This window comes from Camponotus vicinus, unplaced genomic scaffold (genome assembly GCF_025532165.1).
Source record: "Camponotus vicinus isolate PSW18456_S1 unplaced genomic scaffold, iyCamVici1.0 SCAF_4, whole genome shotgun sequence".
NCBI classification, from domain to species: Eukaryota; Metazoa; Arthropoda; class Insecta; order Hymenoptera; family Formicidae; genus Camponotus; species Camponotus vicinus.
Genome location: NW_028141976.1, coordinates 7597007 through 7607533, shown reverse-complemented (window position 1 = coordinate 7607533; position 10527 = coordinate 7597007). Strand labels below are relative to the sequence as shown.

Genomic DNA, 10527 nt, shown 5'->3' with positions numbered 1-10527 from the left:
TGGAAACTATCTGCGAGAGACAGAGAGACCTTAGAATTCTAAGGAACCGACACATATTTATTTACCATATTACTAACATTGCATTACGTACTATCGCACCCTCGTTATTCCTGCTACTTCATATGTTGCATTTCGCTCGTTAATCATACTTACTGCGCGTTAGTTACTTTCGTATATTGCAGTGCGCAACTTGAATCTGCGAATTTTCTTGACTAACGCGAATATTATATAATATTATTATATAATATAAGTAATGTTAAATTTTTATACACTTGGATTTAACGAGATGCAAATATATATAGAAAAACAAATAATGTTACAAACTTTTTATTTGCGTCTCACTCGTAATTTTATACATTCGATTAGCGCGTAAAATTATAAAGTCTACGTCGTGCAAGGAAAAGAAAATTTGGAATGAGACGGCATTGAAAGTAGAAATATTATTTCTGCAATTTAGTATGAAAAATGAACGGATGGCTTTTCATATCTTTGCAATTATTTATTCGCTTTGTTGAGCGACTTTCTTGACAAATAAATACGAAAGGAAATATATAAAAAGAAGAACGTCACAACTCAAAAGCGTAATTGACTCCCGACTTGATTAACAGCTTCACCAATGAATCCCGCGAGTCTCTCGCGCTCGTTCGCTTCAACAAGGGCGTAAGCAAACAACACGAGTCGCTTTGAACATACACTGCATTATACCAACAAGCAGTTCTATCTCTGTCGCTACCGAGAGAAAAAAAGAGAGACAGAGAGAGTCTCTATATAAATATATTCAAGAACTTTCGTAGAACGAAATATCGTTGCAGTCTTGTGTCTCCAGCGAGGCTCCAAAGAAGGATATTATCTAAAGCCAGTCTGCAACCGTCTATCGAGCCGTACGTTCTCTCGTTCGGTGTTCCATCGAATCTCACGGATCTCCAGACAGAGCAGGAGGAGGAGGCAAAGGGGGGAAAAGGAGGAAAGGGAAGACGTAAGAGACGGGGTGAGGTCGATCGGATGGTAGAGAAACGTTGGGAGAGAGGGGGTGATCGGTAAGTAGAGGAAAGAAGTCCGGATCCAAAGGAATATTTATCGAGTGGATATTGAAATTGATGGTCGCTACCTCAGACATGCTAATCCGACGAGCGAGCGGATTTCTGATAACGCCCGGCGACGGGCAAGAAATAACAGAAGGGTAATTCAAATCGCGAAGACGCGCCGCCGGCGAGATTACTTATGAGGTTTACTTATGAGGCGCCGCGGAAAAACGCCGCTCCACGGCACCCTCTTCCGCTTCCCGCCCTCCTTCCCGCGCGTATCCTCCGAGGGAGAGACATCCTGCCGAAATCAAGAATCTGCCGCGAGCGAACGAGTTGAGATGAGGACGAAGGGATGAAAAAATACGCGCGCGGGGATAGTTTGTCGACGAAATATGAATCTTCGCGCTTGTGATAGAAATAGTATTTGTATAAAAGCATAGTGTTGTAAATATACTATAGCGTTAATTTATCCTTTTTTCCAGGACGGCTATTTTTTGGAAGAAATTCAAACTTATATAAAATTCATAAGAAATTTATTTATTTAATAAGAGACCATTTTGATTAAAAATGAGTCAAAGTGTATTTTTTATGCAATTTCATTTTTAGAAATCTTCAAATTTTAACAAGGAAATTAATGAAAAACATAGAAAAATGCGACGTCTATCAATTAAAATTGAAAATTTATACATATATTTGTCGTCTTTCGAAAAGAAACTTCAAAACGTTTGCCGTTTTCAAAAGATAAATATATTCTTACTGCGATCGAAATATTATTGGATCCAGTAAGCATATATTTCGACGACTATTTTTTGGAAAAAATTCATAAGAAATATTTTATAAGATTCAAAAGAAATATTTATTTAATAAGAGAACATTTTGATTAAAAATCAAAGTATGATATTTCTTGATGCAATTCCATTTTTAGAAATCTTCAAATTTCAACAAGGAAATTAATAAAAAACACAGAAAAATGCGACGTCTATCAATTAAAATTGAAAATTTATACACATACTTGCCGTCTTTCGACAAGAAACTTCAAAACGCTTGCCGTTTTCAAAGGATAAATATATTCTTACTGCGATCGGAGGTCAATCAATGATTGCCTGTCAGTAATAACGATAATGCGATTTTAAGCTCGAAAGAAGAGATCTGCTGGAGATCTGATCAGTTGGCGATTATCTCGTTAAAAATACATAACGGCCGTTTATTCTCGCCTTCAGATTGCATCGTTCTATAAATATCTAGATCTAGAGCAATTTTATCAGAAGCGAGCGTACACAATTCCTCCCCCCTCCCCTCCTTTATTTCTTTTTTCCTTTCAGAGAAATATTATTTCCGCGTGGCTATTACACTTACCGGGAATGGAGAAAAGCGCGTCGCGAGGTAACCGGAAACTACCCATTTAACGCAAGCAGATGGCGGCGAACGCGAAGACGGTGGACAACAAGAGGCGCGGTAACATCCCTACAAAAGGTTATAAAAATTCAATTAACCTAGCAGTTTTAATTAATTCCATATTTATATGACGCGATAAACAGAAACTGCTCCCTGCTCGGTAGTTTCGTTTAATCCACGCCATTGTGTTATACAGCACCGCCGCGACGGACAAACCCGATTTTCGCGCGGCCTGTTCCGTCGCATGCTCCATTCCACCCTCCGACCCTGTCGCTGGCTGATTCCAGTTGCCGTTTATTCGTTTAAAGGGGACAAGCGACATCGAGAAAAGGCCGACTGTCACTCGCACTCTCCAGTCATTTGTACGTCATTTTAAAAAGATTACACACACACTTGTCGTCGACAAGATCGGAAGTAATTATCGCTGTTAAGGATATTGAATGTAACGCTCGCGATGCGAAAGTTCCATGAGTTCATGATGGAAATTATAACAGGATAATTTTATTACTTAAACTCGTTTTTCCTGTAAAAGTAACGAAATGAAAAAATTGAATACATTTATTATCACATTTTGATATGAAAATATTATTAGAAAATTAATTAAATTATATATGGAAGTTACAGGATATATTTTGAAACGGGAAAATTTTTTTGAAGACACGACGAATCGGGGATTGTATTTTACGAAAGTTACGTGTCAGTAAAATCAGCAGCAGACGGCCAGAGCGGGAGATCGCGCTGATTCGAAGACAAAGAGAGGCGGGAGGGAATCTTGTTAGCCCGTTAGCTTTTGCGGGACGTCGGTCGGAATTTTCGGCGTCGCTTGAAAGTTTCGTCGACCGTGAGCGCCGCGATACGGATTTAAATTCAGACACCGCGAAAATTCCGGAACGCCTCGGTGTACGGGGTTGGTAACCGGGCTCGGGTCGCGAGGTCCGCGTAGCTGCGAGGTTTTGCGGCTGGTTGCAGGATTGGCTGGTTAATTTCACACTTCCATGATTATATAGGCGAGATGGGGAACATTTATATTCGCGCGCGGGGGCGCCGAGGGTGTCTGATTGGGTCCGATATTCAGGGAATAAAAAAGTTCGGAGCGATTCGTGTCGTTCGCACTCATTCGCCGTTTCTCTCTCTTCGTCGTTTCCGTTCCCATCAGCTGTTTGTCCCCGTTCCGCGTTTCCTGTCCTCTTCGTCCTCTCTCCTCCCCCTTCCCCGGCCACGCAAAAGCGTATAGATAGCTACTGGGATCAGGAATGTATAGACGTAATGCCTCCGTTCGTCGAATCGAAATGTTCGATCATACGCGAGATTGGCTCATTCTTTATCTTCTTGCGGCGTCCCATTTTCGTAGGGCCGACGAGACCCTAGAACGGATATGTGCGAGGGATATCTTGATCGTGTCAGAAAAAAGATGGACGAAATGAATCGGGCGTAATCTTGCGAAAGTCAATTTGCAAAGTTTCCAAACAGATAATCTTAGTCATTGAACACGAATAAAAAGAATGAAAAATATTAGATACAAAAATAATTAATAACTGTCACTTCCTGTCAATTTCACTTTCCATAAAATAGGTACAATTAATAGTTTTAACAATTTTATAAATATTATCATATTAGAGATTAAGAAATTATAAATAAATTTATTTTGAAAAGATTTTTTATCACGCACAGAATTTAAAATAATATAAGAAATAAGAATATTAAAAATAATATAAGAAGCACAGAATACGTGCAAGAAACAGAAAAGTTATAGACGAGTATATTTTAATCGTTATAATTTAGCAGATACTTTAAAATGTATCATGCGGCCGTATCTATGGTTTCTGCATTCCACTAAGCATTGGATCATTACACGAGAAGGTTCATATCATAAAATACGCCTCAATCATGAGATCTAAGTAATGGCCACGATAACCGTTTTACAGCTCATAGCCGCATAATCTGCGGCAATATAATTACGTGGCCTCCAGTGGCACTTTAAGCACTGCTGCCATGTAATAAAAGCAGCGTTAAAAGCTCCATGGCGATTAACACTAACAACATGTCAAACAGTTTTGATGATGACATTGCGTATATACAAATTTATTTTAGTATATTTTATAAGTAATTAAAATAGTATATTTATGAAAGCAAAAGTTCTAAATTATTATTCAACAAAGTTACTAATCTATCGACAATTTTTACAGCTTGATGTACCGCGTTTTATTCCTTCCACTCTATAAAACTTTGCCTTTGGCTTCGAATACTCGCGCCGACATATCCGCGCTGCGATCAAGCGCGGTAGCCTGTAATCGCGAAAATTTGGAAAAAGGGCTGCAGCGGACCATTGTGTGAAACGAACAGCGGACGAGGGGGGAGGAAAAAGCGAAGGCGAATGGGTGGCAATCTATAGCGAAAATGCTATTCGCGCGGGACTCGTTTCGAATGGTCAGGCTACGCCAACACTGGCTGCTTTTAGTGTGAAATGAATGCTTGTAATTACGAAGGGATCGCAAGAGGGGTGGGAGAGCGAGAGAGAAGGAGAACCAGGGTGGGCGAGGATGGGTGGGTGGTTAGCAGGACCGCCAGTCGGGACGAGGGAGGATGAGAGTACAACGGTTCGCTAAAGTCGGTCTACAATGATAGACCGTTAGCTCCATCGGCTGCAACGCGCTGCACACACCACCCATCCTGTCATAATGTCCACTAATTGTAATAGCCACCCTCTCTACCGGACTCTATCGGACGAACGAGACGAGACGCATAGGTTTGCGAAACGCACGGGCATATCTCGAACGAAGGAAACGTTAAATGACAAGGAAAGACGGGGAAAGAAATTGGATCGATTGCATGATCGATCCTGGGAAACTTTTGGTCGATGTACGAAGATTTTTCCATCGACGAAATATAAAGTTGGCACATTCCCTTTCGGGGTCCATTTAGATTACAGGTGAGCCGTTGCTCTCATTCCATCGGGATTCTCTCTTTATTCAAGAGACTAGATATCCTCTTCTTGATCAGCTGTACGACTTTTTGTCCGTTGAACTCTTTTATGCCACGCATACAGTATCGTGTTATCAGACTGACTAGTTTCGTCCAGCAAAGACATTTTTTTGCCGGATACTGCTCAATTTTTTACGTCGATTCGAAGCGAAAATAAATAGCTAGATTCAAATGTTTATTGATATATATGTATATTTAAATTTATCAAACCTCCCATGAAAAATTCACTAAATATATAAAAATCTCTCTCTTTCTCTCTCTTGTTATTTATATCAAGTGCAATTTCTATGCGTTTATGCATGCGAAAGTATTCACAACTTGTGAATAAATATTCTAATTTGGAGTGATGGTAGCAAGTTGCTCATACGATGAATTGACTTTGATCATTGATCGCATCTTCATAAGAAAGCTAGCACGGAACTGTACGTATGTTTATCTTTTCTCAAATACCATGGATTTGAAGTGCTGAGAACGAGAGGAAAAGGGAGAATTCTATAGCAGTAACATCCGCCACATAAAGCTTCTCGTCTCGTCCTTTTCAAAATCGATGCAAAATCTGCGCAGATTTGCAACAAATTTTATTAAAAATCCAATTATGTTCACGCGACAATGAACTGATATCGATAAATTTTCATAGCAAAAATATAAACGATATACATTTTAATTAATAAAAGTCACAACGCACGCACAGAAAACGCATAAATCTACTTACATTACATAATTGTAATAATAAATTTCTTATAAATATATTTTGAGAATAATTACAAAAGTTTCACCTTAAGTGCGTGTTATTATACACAGGTGCAATAAATTCATCGCATTTATTACACATAATTTGCAGCAAAATATAATGTAATGTAAGAAATTTAATGTAACAAAATGATTAGATTTTTTCACTCCTTTAGAGAGACTCATATTTTATTTTATTTCCCGACGCGCCAAAACATCATTCTCCCCACACGCAATTGACTTGCAGCTACATTAATTTAGCGATTCGGGGTAATATATTTCGGAGTTTGCCAGCTGAAACAGCTTTATACGCCAGATTTAATTAATAATCTAGATTAGATATATGAGAGTCGGGTGTGTTGCGCGTGGAAGTGTTCTTAGTTGGCAGATTCGGCCTCGACTGTAATTTCGCCGGTAATTGGACCGATACGGAAAACTTGCCTCTCCATCTAATCGCCTATCCCGAAACTTATGTCAAGTTGATTCTATGCGAACCCGATGTATATTAAAAGACATATTGCTTTTAATAAAAATATCCAAAAACACTGAGTAATTGACCGAGATTAAAATGCATACTATATTAAATCTTATCTTATAAGATATACAAAATTAAATTATATAAATAAATTATATCCCAATTCTATATCAGAAAATAACATGAAAACATAATTACAGGAATTAATAACATGAATTACATAACATAAACATAACATGAATTTTATGAAAACAAATATTTATTCTTTATATTAAGTTTATATTATATTGCAAAATTTTACAACATTGTTCATGTGTATTTATCATTCATCTCTAAATTAAATTAATAAAAACTTAATTGATATCTTTTCTTATTGATATAGCACGTAAAGAATTATTGTTATAGAATCTATATTGACAAAATGACTTTATTTTTTAGTTTGTTGCCAATAAGTACTCCATGATTCGTATAATTTATTACAGATCTAGATGAAATACAATTTTTAATCAGATTTTTTCAAGTTCAATATCTTATATGTGTTAAAATATATTTTCTAACTAGTCAGACGTAAATAATACAGTAAGTAATATAGAAAAATAATTTTTAAATATGTCGTTGTGTTTTGATACCGATGAACAATATAAATTTTTTCACAATAAAAAAAAAGATATGCATGATTAACTTAATAAAAGCTGAATTTAAATTAAAAATATTAAGTTTTTATAGTACAGCCTCTATTGCATGCCACGTTAAACTAATTATAAATTAATATGATTTATTAATACAGATCACAATTTTACGCTACATTCATTATACGTTTTTAATACAATTAAATAAATAAAAACTTGACAAACTAAAGTAATTAATTATTACTACTACAGTATATACGAATATTTCAATAATATAATAATCACATATAAATATTTCAATAACAGAAAAATCATCAACATATTATATTTTTTAATTTTTTCTCACACTTATTTATATTAGTTTTTATTTAATTTCCTCACACTTATTTATTTGATAAAATTACTTTGTATTATGCTGCAAACGCAAAGCAAAAACCTACTTATCAAAAATATCATTTCTTTCATTTAATAAGAAGGTTATATAAATTCTAGACAAAACGATTATATTATTATTAACTACTTGATGTAGCAAGTTATCTTCAACATCTGTTTCGGAATCCGCGCCATCGACAATTTCTTGATCTTGAATTCAATTGGTTCAGCAACTGCATGCAAAATGATTAAAAAAATAAAAATTGTTGAAGAAGTCTCAGCATTATAAAATCTTGTCACAATCACTGTTCGATTATATCTTATAATTGTTATTAAATCGTTTGTTATAAAAAAATATCCAAGTAAAAAAACCAGATTTTCAAATGTTATATGAACCGAAAAATTTTATGCGCGATTATTTACATGTACAATTTTATAAATTGTCAATCATACTTATATAGAAGTTAAAAACTTATTCATTATATCCATTTATAAGTTCAGTATAACTAAGGCTTATTTAAATATTAATAACATAAAATTACCTTATTCATTTCCCTGTTATTCAGCATTTTCCAAATGTATTAAATGTTCATTATGCATTTGTATTACGTCGTTTGTCAAAATTAACAGAAGACTGTTCAAAATTATTTCCGCATTACCATGAATACCTTGATTTGATTCATCATCTAGCGTACAAAGTAATTAAAAAAATAAATGCTAAAATATTTTTAGTATCATTGAATCTTGGTTTATAATCAATCGCATTATCCAATTATTTCCATGAAATTGTTACGATTAAATCACTTATTATCCGAATATCATAATATATTTAGAATTAATATTATTTAATGAATCTTTGAATATTATTTAAAAACAAATGTTTTCTTATTTGCGATTATTGAACTGTGTGATTTTACAAACTATCAATTATAATTAAATAGAAAATAGGCATAATAAAATTAATTATTATATTTACATAAAATAATCAGCTTTAATTTAAATTGACTCAAATCTTTATAATGTATATAGAAGTCGGACGTCTGATTTTGTAAATGATTATTGTGCATACACACACACACACATACACACACACAAAGTATATATTAAAAAAAGATAAACGTACATAAATTTATTTTTCTTACCTTGTTTCTCTTTCATTTTATCTTTATGGTCTGTATCTAAATGTTTCTGAATATTTGAACTGTTTAAATGCACAGAAAAAGAAAATTTACAAAGCTTGCACACTGCCTTATTGTTTTTGAGTGCAAAATATTTCCATATCCAATTCTCTTTTTTATCAATTTTATTATAAATTTTAGTATGATAAATTGCTACGTGATTTTTATAATTAGGCTCGTAAATGGTAATATAATAAAATTTATCACAAAATCTGCATTGTGCTTTATTATTTTTTAATGTGCAGTATTTTATCCACCAATAGGCTTGTCTCCTACGTTGTTCCCCTTTAACATCATATTCATACAAGTATTATTCAATCTTTAAATAACGTATACATAAATGTATTCCTATTTCTAAATGTCACACAAATAAAAAAATTTTCTCCTATGCATTTATTTAAATGCATGGTTTTAGAAATCATAATTAATATATTTTAACAATATGCGACAATCAGAATATTGTATCAATTTAATATTAGCAATAATTGAATATAATTTAAATGTTTATAAAATAAAATTACTTTGTTTATCTCTACCTGTGTCGATCATAGATTCATGTTGTTTTGAGTGATTTTTAAGTTTATAATGTAGTTGAATCTTATATTCCCGATCACAAATCGTGCATTTCATCATATTGTTTTGGAGTTTGAAATATTGATATAAGCAATTATCTTCGAAATGATGATTATGCTGAGTTCCCATATGTATTTTAAAATTATTTGTGTCTATGTATTCTGTATACTCTTGATCACAATGTCTGCATTTGGCCACATTCGATTCAAATATCCAATATTTTTCCATGTTTACTCGTTAATATTATATTCACACTGTATGTTATACAGAACTTATTATACTATATATAAAGAAATAACTAGTTCACCGAGATGTGTTCGTGGAAATTTTTCTCGACAATAAGGGTCATGAAAAGAAATATGATTCTCTGCACGAATATAAATATTGATATAGTTTAAATCTGACTAAACTGTCTAGTATTGTATCTTATTATTCGATAAGCATATCTGAAATTTATGTCAAACATTAACACAAAATAAAAAGGAAAATAAAATCAGTTGAAAATTAGAAGCTAATATTAAGATTTTGTTTTTTACTTTGACTTAAAATCTAATTGAATTATTTTTAAACTTAAATTGTTTTAATATTTTAATAATTTATATATGTAAGAGGATGTTTCTTTTTTGATGGTTTAAACGTTAATCCAAAAAATTAATTCTCACGTGTAAAAAATACTCCCGTTAATCTTTTCATTAATTTATTAACATAGTTTCTTCTATGTATAATAGAAAACTTTTGTATATGTATTAAATTAATTCTGAGTAAAATGAATAAGTATATTACACTATTTTTTAATGATATTAGAGTTAATAAAATTAAGTTTTATCAATTATGTACTGCTTCCAGTATAAACAATTAATTATTTATCACATTTGAATAAATTTAAAGAAATAAATACTTAATATTTAATCTATTTTTACTAAAATATGACATATATAATTTGACAAATTATTTTTATATAAAAGCTATGTAAATAATATATATGTGAAATTAAACGAATCTTTTTCATTTATAAAAAATATTTGACGATTTGATATAGTTGATTAGAAAATATTATATATATATATATATATATATATATATATATATATATATATATATATATATATGTGTGTGTGTAAGAAAGTCTATGTTATTTTCTTTTAATCTTGTTTAAATTTATCTAATTT

General features: G+C 32.8%; 1 protein-coding gene across 2 annotated transcripts; it reads right to left on the bottom strand.

The window, feature by feature from the left end:
* Positions 1-6913: 6913 nt before the first annotated feature.
* LOC145970805 (uncharacterized) lies at positions 6914-9676 on the bottom strand. Of its 2 annotated transcripts, none has more exons than XM_083097799.1 (4): positions 9307-9676; positions 8750-9070; positions 8150-8293; positions 6914-7840 (listed from the first exon to the last, which is right to left on the bottom strand). In XM_083097799.1, exons 1-3 carry the CDS (start codon positions 9584-9586, stop codon positions 8166-8168), a joined length of 729 nt encoding a protein of 242 aa, XP_082953925.1. In that variant the 5' UTR covers positions 9587-9676; the 3' UTR covers positions 6914-7840; positions 8150-8165. The 2 variants fall into 2 exon arrangements, with proteins under 2 accessions (XP_082953925.1, XP_082953926.1); XM_083097800.1 differs by having other exon boundaries at positions 9322-9676.
* Positions 9677-10527: the final 851 nt, after the last annotated feature.

What these genes read in the sequence shown, in the direction of transcription:
- LOC145970805 (XM_083097799.1), bottom strand. Translation starts at nt 9,586, where the DNA reads ATGGAAAAATATTGGATATTTGAATCGAATGTGGCCAAATGCAGACAT. An exon ending in CACAGGTAGAGATAAACAAA is followed by an intron (nt 9,071 to 9,306) that starts GTAATTTTATTT and finishes ATGATGTTAAAG; the next exon opens with GGGAACAACGTAGGAGACAA. An exon ending in TAAAATGAAAGAGAAACAAG is followed by an intron (nt 8,294 to 8,749) that starts GTAAGAAAAATA and finishes TTTGTACGCTAG; the next exon opens with ATGATGAATCAAATCAAGGT.